This window comes from Crinia signifera, chromosome 8 (assembly GCF_055691185.1).
Source record: "Crinia signifera chromosome 8, ASM5569118v1, whole genome shotgun sequence".
NCBI classification, from domain to species: domain Eukaryota; kingdom Metazoa; phylum Chordata; class Amphibia; order Anura; family Myobatrachidae; genus Crinia; species Crinia signifera.
Window position 1 is genome coordinate 149,568,529 of NC_139224.1, and position 22,982 is coordinate 149,591,510.

At 44.9% G+C, this 22,982-nt stretch overlaps 1 protein-coding gene and 1 long non-coding RNA gene across 3 annotated transcripts in view; one reads left to right on the forward strand and one right to left on the reverse strand.

Moving 5' to 3' along the window:
- LOC146026580 (cytosolic carboxypeptidase 6-like) overlaps window positions 1–8,359 on the reverse strand; it is a 1,552,889-nt gene extending 1,544,530 nt beyond the window's left edge. The window contains exon 1 of the mRNA XM_083157363.1: window positions 8,224–8,359. Within this exon, the coding sequence (XP_083013489.1) occupies window positions 8,224–8,305 (82 nt within the window). The 5' untranslated portion in view covers window positions 8,306–8,359. The remainder of the gene's footprint in view (window positions 1–8,223) is intronic.
- A 26-nt stretch (window positions 8,360–8,385) lies between these two features.
- LOC146026583 (uncharacterized) overlaps window positions 8,386–22,982 on the forward strand; it is a 48,419-nt gene continuing 33,822 nt past the window's right edge. For both annotated transcript variants that reach the window (XR_014454491.1, XR_014454492.1), the window contains exons 1-2: window positions 8,386–8,529; window positions 22,850–22,951. This is a non-coding gene — a long non-coding RNA (uncharacterized LOC146026583). The remainder of the gene's footprint in view (window positions 8,530–22,849; window positions 22,952–22,982) is intronic.

The window sequence follows — 22,982 nt, forward strand, 5'->3', positions numbered from 1 at the left end:
TTATGTTTCTACTGTGGTAATCCAGACCACTTCATTGAGAATTGTTCACTCCGCAAGCCCAAGAACAAAGTGATTCTGACCACATCCAGTCTCCAGCCCCAAGTGGGGGTCCGCAGTCTCCAGCCCCAAGTGGGGGTCCGCAGTCTCCAGCCCCAAGTGGGGGTCCGCAGTCTCCAGCCCCAAGTGGGGGTCCGCAGTCTCCAGCCCCAAGTGGGGGTCCGCAGTCTCCAGCCCCAAGTGGGGGTCCGCAGTCTCCAGCCCCAAGTGGGGGTCCGCAGTCTCCAGCCCCAAGTGGGGGTCCGCAGTCTCCAGCCCCAAGTGGGGGTCCGCAGTCTCCAGCCCCAAGTGGGGGTCCGCAGTCTCCAGCCCCAAGTGGGGGTCCGCAGTCTCCAGCCCCAAGTGGGGGTCCGCAGTCTCCAGCCCACTCCGGTTCCAGCCGGTTCAAGTACCTCCATTGATGATCCGGTTCCAGCCGTCAGTCAGGAGGCTCATTCGGTTCCAACCGATTCCGACACCTCTGGACCTCATCCGGTCCCATCCGTCAGTCCAGAGTCCACTCCGGTCCCAGCCGGTTCAAGTACCTCCAATGATGATCCGGTTCCAGCCGTCAGTCAGGAGGCTCATTCGGTTCCAGCCGATTCCGACACCTCTGGTTCTCATCCGGTCTTAACCGTCAGTCCAGAGTCCATGCCGGTCCCAGCCGGTTCAAGTATATTCAGGGATCATCCGTTGCCATCCATCAATCCTGAGTCCATGCCGGTCCCAGCCGGTTTAAGCATCTTCAATGATCATCCGGTCCCATCCGTCAATCCAGAGTCCCTGCCGGTCCTAGCTGGTTCAAGTACAATCGGATGTCCTCCGGTTCCAGCTGGTCCAAGTTTGTCTACTTCCACGTCTGTACTATCCTTCAGCCCAGAGACTCTATACATTAACACAGATTTAGCTCAGTCCTCCAAGATGGAACTCTCCGAACAAGATCAAGCTCTTCTTGACCAATATATCAAAAATTTTCGGGCTGCCAGAAAACAGGCTGGTTCACAGTCGTCACCGAAGACTCAGTCCATAGATAAGGAACTAAATTATATGGCTCTGTCTCCTTCCAAAGATTCCTTCGAGTTTTCTGCTGAATATCCCACATCTTCAAGGTCTGTACCCATGAGCTTAAGAGTTGGCTGTGTTTCTCTGTCTCATCCTCAAGTGGAACCTTCTACGGTACCTTGCCCCAACAAGTCTTCAGAAACCTCCAGTCAGACCAAGGCAGTCTTAACTCTAGACATGGATTCTAAATCCGAGTATGATGAGGATTATGACTCTACCCCTTTCCTTGAAAATCCTGTTTCACCTTGCCCTGTCTTACCTCTGAGAAAAATTCAGTTAGGTGCTAAAGATGGCTATCCGAAAGCCCCTGGATATCGAACAAGATTTAATTTGAGTCTTAGTGGTGCCTTAGCCTCAAGGGCCCGATCTTCTCGTCTCTCAGTTCCAGTCAAAAATACTTCAGTTATCCCTGATGAATTTGATTCTACGTCTTTCTCCAGTGGTCCTCTTCGTCCAAGTCAAGTGTTCCTTCCGGACGGAAGTCATCCTCATTATCGTGTCCAATGGAACGGGAATTCCGTTTACGTCGACGATGGATGGTCCACCTGTTCTGATGATCAGGCAGAATTGTGACTTTTCTTCAAAGTTCCTGAAGTGTCCGGTGGCCACCCGTAAAGGGGGGGTACTGTCACAATCCTGCCAGAACTCAGTGTGTTTGTCCTGTCTTACCTGCCTGTCAGTCTTGTTTCTCAGCCTGCTGCAGCAAGATCTGAGTATTTGCTTGTAAGAGCACCTGGGTGATTCTGATTTAGCCAGTTACCACTTGAAAGATACAAGTTCCCTGTTGGCCTCATCCAGAGACTGTTCCAGGTGTGGCCATTCCCAATCACCCGGATGGCCAATCAGTGCTGCTCTGAGGGGTTATCCTCCCAGCCCTGCATAGACACTTTGCTTTTGCATTGTTGTCAATAACTTGGGAGGAAGCTTCAGCTTGTGTTCCTGCTTTAGCTCTGTGGTATTCCAGTTACCCAGCATTTGTATCCTGCTTCTAAGACCCTGCACCAGCATTTCTACACCTGTGTGTCTCCAAGTACCTGCTCCAGCATTCCTACACCTGTGTGCTTCCAAGACCCTGCACCAGTGTTCCTACACCTGTGTGCCTTCAAGACCCTGCACCAGTGTTCACCTGTTCCTGCATTACAAGTACCTGCACCAGTGTTACCCTGTACCTGTATCCAGTACCTGCTTCCTGTCCCAGCACCTGTGTTCCCGAGTCGCCTGCACCTGTGTTCCCGAGTCGCCTGCACCTGTGTTCCCGAGTCGCCTGCACCTGTGCTTCCAGTTACCTGCACCTGTGCTTCCAAGTTATCTGCACCTGTGTTCATCTGTGCCAGTGTTCATCCGTACCTGTGCTTCCGAGTTACCTGCACCTGTGCTTCCAGTTACCTGCACCTGTGCTTCCAAGTTATCTGCACCTGTGTTCATCTGTGCCAGTGTTCATCCGTACCTGTGCTTCCGAGTTACCTGCACCTGTGCTTCTGAGTTACCTGTGCTTCTGAGTTACCTGCACCTGTGCTTCTGAGTTACCTGTGCTTCTGAGTTACCTGCACCTGTGCTTCTGAGTTACCTGCACCTGTGCTTCTGAGTTTCCTGCACCTGTGTTCATCCGTTCCTGCATTTCGAGTTACCTGCACCTGTGCTTCCAGTTACCAGCACCTGTGCTTCCAAGTTATCTGCACCTGTGTTCATCTGTGCCAGTGTTCATCCGTACCTGTGCTTCCGAGTTACCTGCACCTGTGCTTCTGAGTTACCTGTGCTTCTGAGTTACCTGCACCTGTGCTTCTGAGTTACCTGTGCTTCTGAGTTACCTGCACCTGTGCTTCTGAGTTACCTGCACCTGTGCTTCTGAGTTACCTGCACCTGTGCTTCTGAGTTTCCTGCACCTGTGTTCATCCGTTCCTGCATTTCGAGTTACCTGCACCTGTGCTTCCAGTTACCTGCACCTGTGCTTCCAAGTTATCTGCACCTGTGTTCATCTGTGCCAGTGTTCATCCGTACCTGTGCTTCCGAGTTACCTGCACCTGTGCTTCTGAGTTACCTGTGCTTCTGAGTTACCTGCACCTGTGCTTCTGAGTTACCTGTGCTTCTGAGTTACCTGCACCTGTGCTTCCGAGTTACCTGCACCTGTGCTTCCGAGTTACCTGCACCTGTGACCACTTGCACGCTCCAGCGTCTGCACCTGTGTCCACCTGTCTCTGCGTGCCTCAGTACCTGCACCCGCAACCACCTTCACCACTGCCTACAGTGCTTCCGGCACCTGCTCTCCAGTGGTCCAACTCCGTGCTTCCGGCACCTGCTCTCCAGTGGTCCAACTCTGTGCTTTCCAGCTCCTGTGCTCCCGTGCCTCTACTACGTGCCTCCAAGTAACTTATCAGTTCCCAGCTTTCCAAAGACTTTTACAGACTTTCAAATGTCCCCTGTACCAGTTCATTATATGCAATAAACATTACCCATTTGTATCCACTTGCCTCCGTCCTGTTTCCATTGGGTTGTCAGCTAGCCACCAAGGTCACTCCCGGGTCCCAAATCCCCAGTCGTGACACCTTGAACTTCCCAGTGTCTAGATTGCCCTTACCCATATAGCGAAATACTCTAAGCGATATGTGCTAACTAATGTTCAGTATGCACTTGCTAGGCGATCCAACTAGATTTTTGCCTGCACATGCTAAATATCTGACCCGTCGGCTTGAAGGATAGCACATCGCCATCGCTAAGCGATTTGAGCTTAACCCTTTGAGTGCCAAATTCATTTGTCAAAATAGGAGTGAAAATTGCCAATCGATCATTTTTATCCATCATAATGACCTGTAATGTTTACCTTGGATAGGAAATGAACTTAGATAATGTTTACCTTTGATAGGTATTACCAGCAGATGAGCGGCTTCCCCGGCGATGATGCGGGAGCGCGCAGCAGAGCTCACCGCTCACCGCTGGGGCATACACACTGGGCGGCTTTGAGCTGAAGGCCGCTCAAACAGGCTGTTTTGAGCGGCTTTCAGCTCAAAGCCACCCAGTGTGTATGGGCCTTTACAGAGATGATGGCACTCAAAGGGTTGACTTCTAAGCTAACCAGATAGATAACTTGAAAAAATAGGCAAAAATTGCCCCGTGTGTATGCCCCATAAGCCAATTTTTCACTTTTCTATTGACAAATAAAATATATACAAATGGATATTGGGGATCATTCTGATTGACTCGGTAAGCTGCGAAACTCGCAGCTTACTGAGTCCCTGTTATGCTGCCCCACCGAATACCCTTGCAACCATGCAATGGGATGTGTTGCGAAGACATATCTCCTCGCATGTGCCCGCAGCAGCAGAAATCATTCGATGCTCGCCCACCATCGAATGATTTCCCCCGCCTTCGCAAATATAAGTAAGTTGAGACTCACTTATATTTGCAGCCGCCAGGATAAAGACAGGGCGAGCGGCTGATGTCATGTGATGTCAGCTGCCCGCTCCCGGCAGACATCGGCCCACCCGTGTACCCATGGGACCGCCCTGTGTTTTCATGGGCCATGTAACACTGGGCGTTCCTATAGTCCAGCGCCGCAACTGCCCCCAACCGTCCCTCCTCCCCGCTGTCAACAGCCCCGCCGAGTGAGCACATTCACAGAAACCCCGACCATTGGGGCACGGGACGAATTTGGCTCAACCAGAATCAGCCCCATTGTCTCACTAAGTGTAATTTTTCACCAAAATATATATTTTAATTATTTCAGCAATAATTCATAAACATCCATAAAAATCTCTACCACGTTTAACAGAGCAAGCGGCAATATTTTCTGTTTTAGGCATGTTGTAGAAACGAACTAATTAATAAATAACAGTATATGATTAGTGATATACAGGATTAGCTGGTCTTTAAAACTCTGTAAGTGGTTAATTATCATAACAATGATCCATTAGTAATAATTAGTACTGTGTGTCAGGTCTATGACACTAAAATGTTCCAGTCTCACAATAATTATTACTAGTAATTAGCAGTTTGTTGTGAAGATCCCAACTTAATGAAGAAAATAAGAACCGCAATCACCACTATGGTTATTTAGCAACATGTCAGAGACACACAGATAACCCTGACAGCTGCACTGGTAACAATACATAATAATATTTAATGGTAATGACACTAACACAAGTACATCTCAGGTCTCTGGCAAAGAAATAGTTATGCACACAACCATAAGATAATCAATCTACAATCTGCATTATTAGTCTGGTTAATGGAACTTGCTGTCAGAATAAGACCAAAAGAGCTATTAGTAATGATAGACAAATTCATCATAGATAGAGAAATAGATATACTGTATATAGATTTATATACATAATATATACAGTATATATAATATATTTTGTATACATACACACACACACAGAAATATCCAGTTTATGTTGATTCTTCAGGATGACTGACAAATGTAAAGTGTAAGGTGCATTTTATAATTATATGCTGACTGTGTGTGTATATATATATATATATATAGATAGATAGATAGATAGATAGATATTTGCATAGTTGTATATCCCTTTATCTTATATGCGGATTCGATTCTAGTATTGCTGTTACCTGCCTGGGTTTATACTATGTTTTGTTTTTGGTGGTTGCTAGGATACTGCCCTCACTCTGGGAAGTGCCGGGAGGTGCACATCGCGAATGCATGATGGCATCGGATGTGCCGGACAGCGCACATCGCCTGCAGATGGACTCGTGGGTGCTGACGGTGGGGTGGGGGACAGAGTGGGGATATAAGTGATGTGTTCTGTGATTTGTATTTGATCTTGACAAAGGTGGTAAACCCAAATGTCAGTGTGTGGCCTTCTGTGTGCAGTCTCATTTTGATGAAAATGAATGCCATCAGAAACGTTTCAGCCCTTTTATGGCTTTTTTCAAGCACAGCAAAACATATCACTGTGCTTGAAAAAAAGCAATTATAGGGGTGAAACGTTGCTGATGGCATATTGAGTTTCGTGGAAGTTATTTCAGTCCTGAGTTCCGTCGCCCACAAGGCTATAAATTACATCTCCCGGTCACATGGAGGATCTATGGAAGGCACCTGGCAAGGTACGATGGAGTCGCTGAGGGCCGGTATCTGGTGGATATATATAATGATATATGTTTGTATATAAAGAACCAGTAAACAGGTTTTGAAATGTTGACTAATAAATACAGGTATTTGTGTCCAAGTCTCCGGAGTGTCACCCTAGGGGGTACTGTATGCATGTTCTAACCAGCTAGGTTTGAGGTGGTGTGCTGGTCAGACATATACATACACACACATACAGTATATAGATAGACTTGCCTACTTTTGAAACCTAGGAGCGAGATTACAGTATGATGCGCTGCAAAAATGTATTGCGCCATTGAGGAGGCATGCATCACTCTACTTAAAGGGCGTATCTAGGTCCACACAGGGGTGTTTCTTATTGCAAGATGTTTCTATATAATATTAATAACAATATATTTTGGGAACATTTTTCAAGTCTTGATTCTAACATAACTGTCTGCAATATGGGGTTTCTTGTTTGAAACTATTTATGTGATGTGATGTATCTTTTCTTCTCACTTAGCACAGAATACATGATAAATATGATGACTAGTGTAATAAATTCCAAATGCAATTTGACCTTGTGTGAAATAATCTATAAGTACATAAGTATATTTTCAGTGTATTAAATGTTATTTTATTGTGAACACTGGACTGTGTGCATTTTGTAGGAATCGCCTATATTTATTGTAAGTGCTGCGAAATACGTATATACACCAGATACTCTAATTAAACAAATGTGTATAACCACATAAAGATTATAAGCAAAATGTCCTAGCCTTGCAGCTGACAGGTTCAGCAGGCTATGGATGAGTGCACACAAGCACACATCCTGAGGACACTGTGTGATCATTGTTCTGCAGTCCCTCTCTCCTGTCAGAGGAGAGGGTCATAATGAGAGCTGTTAGAAGGAATTTCTGAGGAGCTACAGCCAATCGCAGGGAGTGGGGCCAGCTACCACATTGGTTTGCCTAACCATTGCAGATTGCATGGGCTGGGCCCCTTGATTAAAATTTATAGTAATTACTACTAGTGCATGCTTCAAAATGTACCTGATTAATAATAGCAATGTACTGTAGACAATACACCATAGTCATGTGGAGTATAAAGTAATATATGTATTATTTAAGTGCACCGTCTGGAATCTAATCCCTAGAGGAGAAGGTGGGCCTTCAGGCAGTGGGGCCTCTGTACCCATGTGGAATAGTCCAACCCTAGTGGCACCCCTGGAAGAATCTGAAAAATCCGGGAGATTAGAAAGTTAATGAAGGACATCAGGAAAGTTATGGCAAAAACAGAAGCCTACTGTATTGCAGGATGTGACAGCAAACTATGATATATACAGTATGTATATATCTATATATATATATATATATATATATATATATATATATATATATCTAAATGGTAAGACCTGTCTCTTCTAGTTTTGTCTTTACTTTGTCAATTGATTGTGGCATACACTGTCCTGAGGAGGGGGCCCTGCGTGTCCCAGAAATGCAGGGTTGATATTGCGGTTATTACTGTATGCTTATTCGTATGCTGGATTAAATAATGTATTATTTCTCTTCATTAGAGTGCTATGCTTCCCCTTTGGGATATTGGATCACATATTACTCACAGTAATGGCACCCACATTGCTGTTTTTTATACCAGAGGCACTCGGCGGACTTGTTATAAAAAGTGAATACCACACGATTTTAACGTTTCGGGTTTAACAGTCAGTGACCCGTCATCAGGAACATTTAAAAAAATGTTCCTGATGGCGGGTCACTGACTAATAAACTTGAAACGTTGAAATGGACAGATACACGCATAGATAGATAGATAGATAGATAGATATTCACAACTGAAAACTGGTACTAGTTTCAGTCTAAATATACATCTCATATATCGACTCATATCAATCAAGCAACCCTATAATCATGAAAGTGCAATGATATCACCCACAGACAGTCTACGTGTAAATTATGTATTTATCACAGCAATCACTGCCTCCACTAAGAGTCAATACTAATAATGACTGTGGGGTAAGTGCTGCTCGCTCAGGCCCCTCCCGCTTCCCCGCACCATAGACATACTTGTCTCTGAGTCCCCGCTGCTGGCCGCCATGTTTGTTGTCATCCGCGGACTGGAGCAGAGACGCCGCTCTGCCGCTGCCATGGCAACGGGTGACGTCGGGCGGTGGGTGGTGCGTGTGACGACTGCATGTGAGGGCGTGGCAGGAGCTGTCCTAGGTGCTGAGAGTCGCGATGGGCGGGAGACAGTCACGTGACACCGGCTCCAGTGGCTGTGCGCTGTCCTGTGACACAGCATGGCTGCATGCTTTAATTCCTATATACCTTGTGTTTCTCAGCCATCACAGTGTAGCTCCCACTCTGCTGGGGGTATGGAAATTCCAGTATGTACTAGAGCATGTTATTATGGTATGCTGGGACCAATAGTCCAACAAGATCCGGAAATTGATCAGAACATTGCAGTACTGCGTAATGTGTGCACAGAACTGTAGTAGGGCAATAATAAACTCTGGGCTGGCCCTGCTCACCACACCTGATGATGAAGTCATGATAAGGGAAATAGGCTGCATGGACTAATGCTGGGTACACACTAAGAGATATATCTGCAGATGGGCCAGGCAGTGTGTTCTCCACACACACTGCCGGATCTGTGGGGACTGACATCCAAGTGGGCGGCGCATGTATTGAGCTGTCAATTGCCGGTGGCTCCCAGGGTGGCTGTACATACCTCCAACATGACCCATTCCATTAGGTACAAAATGCACTGTTCTGGACTTCTTTCTTAAATGATAATTGCAGTAACCTGTGTTGAACTAGTGCAGTGACGGTAACGGTGTTCCAGCAAAGGTGAAGGCAATCCTAAATTAAGGAAGAACTCTAGAAGCAGAGCATTTTGTACCTAATGGCGAATGGGTCATGTTGGAGGGTATGGCAGCATATATCTCGATATATCGGGCAGCGGTTGTGCTACAGAGCTGATGTGATGAACTAAGTGTTCTCAGATATATCATTCGTACACACTGGTCAATGACACATCTATATATATATATATATATATATTTATATATATATACTGGTTGAGCATCCCTTATCCAAAATGCTGGGGACCTGGAGAATTTTAGATAACGGATTATACCGTATTTCAGAATATTTTAATAATTCAATTATGTATTTTGAAGTATCTTGCATTTATGTTGTACAAACACATCAAACACATGAAATACACACAAATATTTTTTGTTTCATGCACAATCTCAGGCACTGACTTTGGATGCCAAGCAATCATTTTCTTGCACATATATAGTGCCAGTTACATATGATGTCCTCAGCATACCTCCCAACATGACCCTCTCCAGGAGGGACACAATACTCTGTTTCTGGACTTCCCTCTTAATTTATGATTGCCATCACCTGCTTTGAACAGGTTAAGTGATAGAAAAGGTGTTTCACCACAGGTGATGGCAATCATACCTTAAGAGGGAAGTCCAGGAATAGAGCGATGTGTCCCTCCTGGAGAGGGTAATGTTGGGAGGTATGCCTCAGTAGTGCTGTTACAAATGTCCCCAGTAAGGTTTTAGCAAAAAAAATAAAATAATTAACTTTCTGAAATGTACGGTTTTCGGAATAATTTGGATAACGGATACTCAACCTGTATATATATCATACTTGCCTACCTGACCCTCTCCATGCGGGAGAAAATACTCTGTTCCTGGACATCCCTGGTAATGTAGGATTGCCATCACCTGTGGGGAGCTAGGTAAAGGTGTTTCACCACAGGTGCTGGCAATCATACATTACCAGGGAAGTCCAGAAACAGAGCATTTTCTCCCGCATGGAGAGGGTCTGGTAGGCAAGTACCAATGTGTGCGCACACTCGGGAAGATTTGTTTAGCATGGTGAAGAGATTCAAATTGATCGTATTGTATTGAGAGATCCTTTCCAAATGACAATTGTATTCTACTGATACCAATTTTTTCTTGTGAATTAAAATGCTGCAGTGTCATGACTATCAGGCTGTCTTAAAGGTGCCCATACACTAGTAAGATTTATCTTCAGATCTGGGTGGTTGGAACAAAAACATGGTTATGGATGAGTGACAGTTTATCAGTTTTCCAGCATTTCTAAGCAAATGGTCAACTGTCATTTGCTCTAATCCATAACCATGTGTTTGTTCCAACCAGACAGATCTGAAGATAAATCTGCGTGTGTATGGCCACCTAACTGTGTGTTTTATGATTCTTACCCTATAGTTGTATTTTCTAGTTGATGTCTTCATATTGTGTACAGCTGGAAAAAATTAAAACAATCCCATAATGCAGAATGAGTGACATCACATTAAAGTAATCAGTTTGGGGGTGTTAAACGCGCCACCTCTAAAGGTGAAAAATCATAATACAGCACAAACATTACTTGATTGGCTATTAGTACTTAATTGAATTGTGTAGTGAAAGCAGCAACGAGCAACAGAACCTGATAGACCGTCATCTCCATTCTGCTATTGATCCGGCATTCATTGCACTAATGATCTGAGGTGTGAATTGCTGGTGATTAATGAGCCATTAGCAGCTGACATACTGATGTAAATTTAGGTTACTATAGAGAGAGAAAAAAATCACACACTCATAGCCTGCAGCTGGAATATTGGAGTACTGAGGATTATCTCAGTGCTGCAAAGTACAAAGGGGAACAGCGGCATAAGAACACCCACTCAGCCTTTACTTTATTAGACCTTGCAAGTATTTTTTTTTTCCTTTGCAAAGTATGAGTGTTCATATGCACATGTATAAATAAAACTCAGGGCAACCAAGGTTTTCCATTATGAATGAAATCTCCAGTTGCACCTGGTTTTATGGAGACACACTGCAATGAGCTTAGAAGTGACAATTGTGAAGTATGTACATCATGGTTGCCTACCTGACCCTCTCCATCAGGGAGAAAATGTTCTGTTCCTGGACTTCCCTGGTAATGTATGATTGCCATCACTTGTGGTGAGCTAGGTAATTTATAAGAAAGGTGTTTCACCACAGGTGTTGGCAATCACACATTACCAGGGAAGTCCAGGAACAGAGCATTTTCTCCCTGAAGAGAATGTCAGGTAGGCATCCCTGGTGTACATAGGGCCTGCTTCTGGTGCACTCGCAAAAGCAAATTCTCTCTATAATGGACAAAACCATGTGCACTGCAGGGGGGCAGGCGTAACGTGCAGAGAGAGTTAAGGCCCATACACACTAGAAGATTTCCTTTCCATTCTGGCTGGAATGAAAATCTGGAAATTCCTGGGAACTAATTACCGTTTGCTCCCAAAGACTGGAAAATGGACAAAAAGAGTTATCTGGATAAATTGATTTTACCAATTTTTCTGTAGGACCAATTTTTGTCTGTTTTCCATGTTTAGTAGCAAATGTCAATTGTCATTTGCTCCCAAAAATTTCCAGATTTTCATTTCAACCAGCCAGATTGGAAAGATAATATTCTAGTGTGTATGGGCCTTCATATTTGGGTGGGGGGTGTACTTCAAACTGATATCTATAGTGCAGTGGAAAAAATAAAGCAGTCAGTATTTACTCTGCACAGAAACAAAATGACTCACCCAAATCGTTTTCTCCATTAGAGGATTTTCTTTTGCGAGTGAACCAGAATCAGGCCCATAGTCAGAGTTTGGCTGAATAAAGCATTCAACATTTAATACACCTGGTTATGGGTTATAGGGTTGACACTATGAAGGTCGACATACATGTGGTCGACCACTAAAGGTCGATAGGGAAAAGGTTGACATTCGTTGTAAAAACCCTGAATAAATTAAAACAAAATATGTTTCCGCGGCCGCGCAGAGGCAGAGTTGGATGAGTCTTTCTTATTTGCATGTACAATGTGTAAGCAGAAGTTTGTATGTAGTCTCAGAGACTTGCTTCATCATTTACAGTCATCAGGTGTCACATGCTTACAATAAAGAAAAAATTGCAGCATGTCCCCGCAAATTTGCAGTAATAGAAGCGCTCATAGCATAGGCTGGTAACTGGAAAGTTGGAGGGAAATAAACAGCTTGGGGTCTGTAAAGGTGCCCAAACACCAGGGCGATTTTGCCCTTTTTTCATCCAAGTCAGAGGAATTGGGCCGAGAATTTGGATGAAACGTGTCAAATATCACTTGTGTTTGACATCAGGTCCAATCCAATGCATGGTCTCGTGAGCATCAAACCGTAGCCTGAAGATCGGAAGGGCTGCACCAGGGCCAGACTGGCCATCTGAAATGTCTGGCAAATGCCAGAAGGGCCGATGGCCTTGCGGCCCGATTTTATGTATCTTTTGCTCGGTGCTTTCAGCACTGCCCCCTGGGCAGCACCGTGCTGAGCGACGCATAATTTGCATATCGATGTCATGAAGCCGCAGCGTCATGACGTGACCGCACCTGAGCCGCCTAGTCCCCCCCAATAGCAGCACCCCCTGCCAGCCACAGACGTTGGGGAAGCTGCGACCATACCTGAACCGCCTAGCCCACGCTCCCCCCCCCAAAACGGCGGCGCCCCCGCCAGCCACAGACGTTTTGGATCTGCGGCACTGGCACTGCTCCCCCAGCCCAGTGACAGCCGTCACAGCCGCTGTCACAGTGCGGGCGGTGACGGCTGACTTTTGAACTCTCTGTGATTGTACAGCCTGCACCAGGCCAGCTCAGGCTGCAGGATGGAGAACAGAGTCAGCTGCTGCCTACTAGCTGCAAACCACTGCAGCTAACCTCCCACATGTGGCTACCAGAAGGGACCATGACCTGAAGGGATAAATTAGGTTTTAAATGAATGAAAGGAAAAAAAAAGTAGTCTCCTTTGTTTGGGGGCATGCTTAGAGAAAAAGATTTCTTAGATGTATGTAATGGTTACCATATTCAAAACATAACTTTTATTATTTATGTATAAAAAAACTTGTTTTTTTTTGACAAATTGATAAACAACACAAAAACAAATAAAAGCATCAAAGTCCAAACTCAAATGAGTTCATCCAGCATTGGGTAGCTGATAGCAGTTAGAGATGCACCCCGGGGTGCAGGGGGGTGCATTAACAACTTCTGGTCAATCTGCCAATATTACGCATGCCATTTGCACCCAGTGTTCAGTGTGGATGCCGAATATCTTTCATGATCAGTTAAAGGGAAATTGTTCACCAATATCTTCCGTCTTTTATATCTTCTAGTGTGTATGGGCCTTAAACTGACCAATTTGCCTATAGGATCAACTTGTGTCTGTTTTCCATGTTTAGGACCAAATGGTCAATTGTTATTTGGGTACTTGTTTCCTAGAACGGCCACAATCTTGTCCATCATGTACCTTAAAGTTAAGGTACAGGATGGACGCGATGGACCCGATTTCCTTTGAAATCAGGTCCATTTTGCCGGCAAAGGCAAAATCGGGAGCATCGCGTCGGTCGCGGGCATTAACATGGCCCGCGACGCGACCGACGTGATGGACGCGATTTTGCCATAGGCTTCAATGTTAAAATATTTTTAACATTGAAATCGGGAGCATCGTGTCGGTCTTGTGCCATTATAATGGCACAAGATGAGATGGAGTTGATTAAGTCCATTTTACATAGCAAACAATGTGAAATGGGCCAATATGACCCATTTCACATTGTATATGGCCCCGTCATGGTTAAAAAGTTAACCAACCCCATTGTGAGCGTCACCCCACGATTGACGCCAACCCGAAGCGTGGTGAGTGCAGCAAGCCTGCGAGGGGCGGCGGTGCGCGTCCTCCGACCTCTTAATACCCCTACTAACCACGTCGGCGTGGAGTTGAGAATATAAAGTGTGGCGAGCGCAGCGAGCCACCGAGCCCGAAGCGTGGCGAGCGCAGGCGTATACCTGTGAAGTATACCTGTGGCTGTGCTAGGAAACAAGTACTGTTATTTGCTCCCCAAAATTTCCAGATTTTCATTCCAACCATCCAGATTGGAAAGATAATCTTCTAGTGTGTATGGGCCTTTAGAACTCCAGGACATTTTCCCTCTTTAACCCCTTTATAGCTCACAGAGATCCAGATGGGGGGGGAGGGGACATGGCAGGGCTATTGTGCTGTAGATCTTTGTAGGGATCAGTACAGAGACATACAGTATCATGTAGCTACTGTATCCTTCATCTGTACAATATGTTGGGTGTTATCTGATCCCTTAAAAGATTTTTTCCAGCTGCCACATTCTCCTGCTTGCCCGTCCCCATTATAGGACCTGAAGCAGGTAGCAGATGGGTGTTCAGTTCAGGGCACACGTTATTATTTCCCTGTTATTTATGTATTTATTTTAATAGTTTGTTCTGTGATGCATTTTTAATTTATTTGGTTAATCACATTTTATTTACTTGTTATGAATCAGTCCCCTAGTGTCACTTATAAAACACATTCAACATGTTTAGTTGTAACATAGGGCCTTATTTTGGTTCATTCTTTCTGACAAAACCATGTGCACTGCAGGGGGGGGCAGATGTAACATGTGCAGAGAGAATTAGATTTGGGTGAGTAATTTTGTTTCTGTGCAGGGAAAATACTGACTGCTTTATTTTTACACTGCAATATAGATCTCACTTTGAAGTAAAACCCCACCCAAATCTAATTCTCTCTGCACAAGTAACACCTGCCCCCCCTGCAGTGCACATGGTTTTGCCCATCTAAGAAGGATTTTGTCAGAAAGAATGAACCAAAATAAGGCCCATAGAGACATAGGGTTCGATCCTATTAGGTCCGAAGGGTGCGAGGTGCCATTCGGGTGCTGTTTTCATGTGTTTATACCATGGCAACCGCACCCGATTCAGCCCGATCTCGCACCCTTCGCTGGGTCAAATCCGCTTAAAATTTCCCGCAACCCTGTAGAGGCGCGAGGCTTTTAAGCATATTTTGCCCACCGCAAAGTGCGTCCGGTGCCGTGATTATTCACACTCGCAAATCAGCCGCACCTAATAGGATCAACCCCATAAATAGAAAGACTTACACAGATGAGAATGTGCTAAAGGTCAAATGAGTACATTTACTAAAGCATTTCAAATATATAAAGAGGTGATTTTGCCCATAGCAACCAATCATGTTGGGTTTATTTATAGAGATGGGAGTTCTATTGAAGATGGGATGTTGCTATGGGCAACCAATCAGGTTCTATGGGGTAAATTGACTAAGGTTGTCCATAAACCACTGATCCCTGTATGGATGTTATTGGCTGCGAACGACCCGACAGTACGAATAGAGAATAGGGCAAATTTACAATCCTGTCGTATTCTCCAGATTCGTATTTGCCCGATGTCGTAGCCGTATTACTGGCAGCCAAATATTTACAAGCCACCAGCACCTGTCAGATCCATGTGATGCCCTGTGTCAAAATAAGAAAAAAACTTAAACAAAAAAAAACCTCGTACGGCCCTCCCACTTGGATTTTGCTAAGGCTTTTCATACCGTGCCACATAAGAGTTGATAAATAAAATGGAGGACTACAGTAGGTATAAAGATTTGTAGATGGGTAGGAAACTGGTTGCAGAATAGAGAACAGAGAATGGTTGTAAAACGTGGAGTATCAAGTATGATACCAGTAATAAGTGGAGTGCCACAGGGGCCAGTGCTAGGGACCCTTTTATTTAACATTTATTATGATAATGGGGTGGGTATGCTCAGCAAAGTCTCCATATTTGCTTATGAAACAAAACTGAGCAGGGTAATTAGAACATGAGACATCAATTATGTCTCACAGGGGTGGATTGGTAACCAAATCCGGCCCGGGAACGAACTTGAAGGAGCCCGGGGGGGGGGGGGGTAGGTCGGATGTAAACGCCAGGGGGGAGGGTGTTAACGCTACTGCACGGGGGGGACGTTACTGACCAGGTTCCATCGCCGTGCTGCAGTCCGCTCGCGGCCGCTGCCTGGACACATAGAAGGGCAGCATAGCCCAAAATAAATATGGCCGCCGCATATAGGATGACGCCAGCACCGGCACTGATAGCACCGGCCCTGGCAGCACAGTCGGCGGCCCAGGCAGGTGAAAATCTCGACCAGCCCACCGGGAAATGGCCCGGTTTCCCGGTGGGCCAATCCGCCCCTAATGTCTCCAAGCTTCAGAGCGAACTTAATAAACTAGAAGAGTGGGCAAAAAATTTGAAAAAAGAGGTTCAATGTGGATAAATGCAAGGTTATGCACCTTGGGAGACAAAACCAGTGTGCTAGTTATAACCTAAGCGGGGAGGCATTGGGTAATTCATAACTGGAAAAGGATCTCGGAGCCCAAACTGCCACTCTATAAAGCATTGGTTAGACCACATCTAGAATATGGAGTACAATTCTGGGCCCTGCACCATAAAAAGGACATCTTAGAACTGGAAAAAGTCCAAAGAAGAGCAAGTGGTTGGAGAATTTAAACTATGAAGACAGCTTGAACAAATTGGGATTATTTACACTATAAAAGAGACATTTAAGAGGAGACATGCTAAACATGTACAAATATATCATGGGCCACTATAAGGAACTGTAAGGCAACCTTTTCGCTTTGAGAAAGGACTCTAGGACACGCGGGCATGCGTTTAGTCTACAGAATAAAAGATTTTGTTTCCTTAGAAGGAAAGTTTTTTACGGCCAAGGCAGCCAAATTGTGAAACTTTTATTCCTGGTGAGGTGGTGTCGGCAGACACAATAAATACATTTAAAATAAGGTTGGACAAACATCTATTGGGTAAAAACATCCCGGGGTACAAACAACAATCATAATAGGTCTTTAAATACATTTAGAATACACAAGGCATAATAAGCGATGGAGCAATAGGATCATACACAGGAACCAAAGTTGAACTCGATGGACGCACGTCTTTATTAGACCTTAACTACTATGTAACTTTATGTACCTATGTAATTAACCAGCCCGGACTCATTGAGCCGGTACTGGTTACAGAAATATAGAAGGTAAAAAAGCTGGGGTCCCCCTGTATTTCTATAACCAGCACCAGGCTCATGGATCGAACCTGGTTCTCAAAATACGGGGGACAAAATGAATAGGGGTCCCCCATGCCACAGCCTAGGGACACTTTTTATACAAGGTCTCCCGGCCAAAGCATTAACCTGTGGCCAGTCAGCCCAGTTCGGGACCCTGGGGGAGTGGGACCCCCCCCCCAATAAAGAGGGGGTCCCTGAAGCCCGGGGCTGTCCCTGGTGGCCCTGGGCGGTGGGCACCGGGCTGATGGCATAAATGTGTAAAAATTAGAACAATAAACATTGGGTGTTGTTGTGAGCAAATGTTCAATTCTCATATGCTCCCATACATTACCAGGTTTTTGTTCCCACTATACAGATTGGACAGATACATATTGAGGTATGTATCCAGATGTTGTCCCCTCTAGTGCCTAAACCTAAACCAACCCCCATTCCCAGCATAATGTTAACCAGCAACAGGTACTCACCTTTTGGCATACTGGCTGTCAGGGTTCTGGTGCTGGCATTTCGATTGATGTTGTTAAGCCGGCGACGGTAAAGGAACATCTGGCATCCCGACCAAATATTTGATCTATTGCAACAGTGAAGTAGAAACGTTGGTACTTGTTTCCCAGCACGGCGCCCCCAATTTTGATCGTAGTACATCTTATACAATTGCATCGCATGCAATATAGCGGCATGTGATGTATGTGATGCGATGTACAAGCACCCTGATGGGTGCTTTCAATGTTAAATGCACCCCCATTGGCAACGCCAACGCTAACCCGAAGTGTGGCGAGTGCAGCGTATGTCAGCTGCCAGCACTGTCCTCGCACCGGGGGCCATGGGTGCGGGGGATTTCTCCCCCGCACCCAAGGCTGGAAATGTATGATTATTCAAATCAACCATTTGCATACCTGTGGGAGTTCGAGGGGGGGGGGGGGGGGGCGTGCGGGCAGCAGGCTGCATCTGGGAGACTCAAAAGGCTGCAAAATTTGCAGCCTTTCAATTCATCCAGAATAATGACCTTTGTGCGGGAGCTTCTCGGCAAAGCAAAGGCACAAACTGATGTGGCAAAACATTCCCCAATCTCCTGCTTGTAGCGTGCATCCAGCAGTGTTGCGATGAAACAATATTCTCCTTTCTTGATCATTTCTTCTCGCTTGTCAGTTTAAGTGCATATCAGCATACCGTGTTCCATGGCTGCTAATTCTCCAGCACTTATAATGTCATCTTCTACCACTGTTTCATCCTCAAACATAAATCAACCAGGGATGTGCTATCAAGGTAAAAAGTTACAATATATCAAGTATTTTTCTGTTTTATTGTAAAATATTTAAGACACTACACTTCCAAATTTATTGCCAGGATAAACTTTGAAATAAGATCATCACTGTTAAGGATATACCAGATTAACTTTGTAACTATTCCTACTGAGGGGTGTTTTAAATGCAGGACAGGTGGAGGCAACAAGCCCCCCCATCTCTCACTCATATGCAGGGGGTCCCCTCTAATATTGCAATGAATCAGAATGATATACCATCAGCTAGAGAGGTTACTCCACCATCATCTAGTGCTAATCATTGTTGTTCTCCATGCACTACCACGCCCCACTCTGGGCGGTATTCAATGTGAATACCGGCGACGTGCAGCGAATCCTGTTTAGGATTCGCTGCACATTCACCACTGCTCGCTGCGTTTCGGAGCCTCGCCGGCTCTGGTATTCAACGAGTCAGGGGCTCGCTGCCCCTGACTGGCGAATTTGAGCTCCTGCGGCAGAAGCCGCAGGGAGCCTGAGGACGGTGGCAGGGAGATGGATGTCTCCCTGCCTGCCTCAGAACGTTTGTGGGGGGGAGGTGGGCTCCCCGGGAGCCAGGCAGCACAGGCTGCCCCCTGGGGGTGCCAGCAGGGGACCGGGTATATTCACTACACCCGATCATGCATATGTAATGATCGGGTGAAGTGAATATATGAATATCTAATGAGCGGCTCGGCTCCGGCCCCCTGCTGGCTGGTCTGTCTAAAAAAAAAATATATATATATATATATATATTTTTTTTAAGTTAAATATATATTCATGTGCTTACAGCACATGAATAAAAATAGCATGCCCCTCCTCAGAATAAAATTCCAGATTTTTTGACACCAATTGTAAAAAACAAAACACTTTATTTTAAAAGTTCACCTTCCACTTCACCATAAAAAGATAGCGATTGCTACTCGGTGAATCATGGCGAAAAAAACCTTGAAATGTATTCGCCATCTGGTCATTGAATAGGGTGATTCACCGTTTTAGTCAGAAATTCGCCTTACAGCACAAAATCGCCATAAAAACCTGGCGAATCAGCCTCATTGAATACCGCCCTCTGCCTCCATGAGTGTAAGTAAATTATTGCTAAGGCCTGGTACCTCAACCCTTCACCTATAGACTGCACTCTATCATTTTTCTGTCAGATTTTTTTTATTATACTGTATCATATTTTCTATGGTCATTGTACGCAGCTGTACATCTGTAGAATGGTGCTGAGCAGGTCCATCTTGCATTGCAAGCCCTGGACAAGCATGCACTGGTGCCCCAACCCACCCATTCATGGGAAAGAACAAATAAATATAATTCATAACTTACCCCCTGTGGTCCTTAACCATCTCTCAACATGCTCTGCGTTTCTCAACATGCTTCCATACAATGAATGGCTGTCCGCACTCTGATTGGTGAAAAGCTTCAGCCATCCACTAGTCAGCATGCTGAAAGCAAGTAACAGATAGAGAATGCTGCATTATAATTGGTGTATAGCTTCAGACACCCACCAGTCAGCGTTCTGACAGCAATTCACTGTTTGTCTGCAGATTAGGGGACAGGTAGATAATGCTGCACATCGATTGGTGGATAGCTACAGCCATCCACCAGTCAGCATGATGACAGCAATTAACTGTTTTTTTTCCCTGCAGACTGAGGGACAGGTATATAGACCCAGCCCCACCAATGCTCAAAGGCACCTAGAATCATGGGTCCTGGGGTAGCTGCCCAGTGTGCCTATATATTAAGATGTCCCTGTGGTTGAATACCAATTTAACCCAAAAATATCAGCATTACTTGAAAAGAATTATTGGAAACCTTTCCTCTATTCACTTGAGCTATGTTTATATACCTTATTCTTTAATATGGACCTTTATTCACACTGCGTATGAAAAAATAATACACATCAATACATTTATTTATTTGTTTTTTAGATTTTTGGGTCTGTTGATTTGCAGTGTGTAAAATTCAATAATAAACAGTTACAAATTTCACAGTATAAAGCCGTAGCTTTTTGACGAGTATAACAAACTGTAAAGACAGTGTAGTGCGGCCTTTTTAAAACAAAACAAAAAAAAAAAACACCTTTTTTTTATTCTGAAAGATACAAGAAACTAGTAGAAAGGTCAGTGCAAGGCTTTTATCTTGGTCTGAAAACGTAGACTTTCAAGCAAAAGAAACAAAAACAAATAAATAGTCAGGTTCTCACATTAAGTTGTGGCAGGAAGAGGATCGAAGTACCTGTTCCCGCAGAACAAAGCGACAAACAATGATCTGCTAAGTGTACTATACTAAGAGTAGGCAAACCCTATTATTATACTACCAGCCCAAACCATTTACACAGTGCAATATTACACTGTTACTGATTTCCCCAAGTAACCTTTAAACATATTAAAGGTGAGGCAAGGTAATGATATAAAAATATATGCAGATTAAATGACTTATTTTTGCTATTGTTTTTTATTAAGAAAATGAGTCATGCTGTGGACACTGCTTTTGCAGTACTTGACTACTTTTGAAAACTAGTTTCAGGGAGATTATAGTTGGTAGTAGACTTTTGCTCAGCGCCCCATTGAGGGGGTGTGTCATGCTCCACTCAAAGGGCGTATCGAGTTCCATATATAGAGAGATTGTGAAAATAGATTTTGAACGTGGCACCTAGAAGCGTGGCTGTGTGCTGCTACAGCCCAGAGGAATCTATTAGAATGACTTACTGTATATACAACTGTAGATGAGCCCCAAAGCCGTTAGTAAGAGCTAATATACTTGGTAAAGCGCTGGGAAATGGTGCTGATGATTCAATGTAAATGTATCTGTCTCTCATTCCTTTTCCCCCAAAATGTAACAGTGTAATGTGGGCTAGGTGAAATGAGGGAGATTGCTAGACTAATGAGGGAGAGAGGGAGATTGCTGCTATTTCAGGGAGTCTCCTGCAGAATGCAGAAGGGGAGGTAACTATGAAGTAACAGTGTAATGTGGGCTAGGTGACATGAGGGAGATTGCTAGACTAATGAGAGAGAGAGGGAGATTGCTGGTATTTCAGGGAGTCTCCTGCAGAATGCAGGAGGGTAGGCAACTATGACTTTTGGTGTGTTTCTAGCTGAATACGAGCCATTAGATGTTCATCGGAAAGAGAAATCCAATGGCTGGAAGCAATCTCATTCCCAGTATTTCATGGAAAAAGCTGTTTCCACTGGATTTGGAACAATTATAAATTCCAACCATTGGTTTCTGATGTCTATCACTAGAGATAGGTCTGGGGGCCTTGTGCCTGCCTTTCCCTCTCAAGATCACTGCCTGCAACACAGGTGCACAAAAGAAATATATTATAGAAATTATATCAGGGTTGCCTACCCTCCCCGAATGGCCGGGAGGGTCCCGAAAATCGGGTCACCCTCCCGGCCCCCCGAAAGGTGGGCAACCCTCCCGGATTCTGGGGGATCCCTACTCCCCCTCCCCTGATTGCGGCTGGCCACGGGAGGGCTGCTGCGCATGTGTGGCAGCACGCAGCTCCTCACATGGTCCTTTGCGGAGCCGTGAGTCAAGTCTCACGGTTCCGTCTGTCCTCCTTCTGATCCCTGGAAGCCAGCTGCAGCACACAGCCTGTGTTGTGTTTAGAGCTGCGTCGTTTGCGAACGTAGCGGGTCTTTTGGACGGATCCCATAAAAGACTGAGGGAGCCGCCGATACCAAAAAGGTGAACCGTTGTTCTTTTACTTTCAGTTTCATTTTTAAATACAATGCATTTGTCTGATCTCAGCACTGCCACCTGTGGCAGCTGAGAAGTACTAACTATAGAGACTGAGGCCATTATTCTAGTTCACTCTTTCTGACAAAATCCTTCTTAGATGGACAAAACCATGTGCACTGCAGGTGGGGCAGATGTTACTTGTGCAGAGAGAATTAGATTTGGGTGGGGTTTTACTGCAAAGTCAGATCTATATTGCAGTGTAAAAATAAAGAAGCCAGTATTTACCCTGCACAGAAACAAAATGACTCACCCAAATCTAATTCTCTCTGCACATTTTACATCTGCCCCCCTGCAGTGCACATGGTTTTGTCCATCTAAGAAGGATTTTGTCAGAAAGAGTGAACTAGAATAAGGGTCTGAGTACAGTGCTGCAACTGCAAGTGAAAGAAAGAATAACAAGGCTGCTGCTGCTAGGGATGGTCATCGGCGCAGACGCCATCGATGGCGATTCTGCACCCAGCCATCGATCAGTGTTTTACTCGGTCATGTGTGTTCTTATTTGTTCAGCTCACTGTTTTAAAAAAATTAAAAAGTAAAAAAAAAATGGTAAAAAAATTATTCTAAAACAAAGTGACCCGATGGCCCGTGTAAAGATCCGGATCTTTTTACGGGACGATCTCCTGGATCCCAGCTCTCGTTAGTGACCCGTTTTGCCCATCTCTAGTTGTGTACAGCCTCAAAGGCAGGAAGTGAGTTTACTTTCACTTTCTACCTGACAGGGCTGAGCACTGAGGAGAGAGCAGCACTGCAGAGGAGGAAGCCAGCAGAACCCACGGAGCTATGGATGTGGATGTGAGCTAATACTGGATGTGAGCTATGATGTGAGTAATGCTATGGGGGTGGGGGGAGATT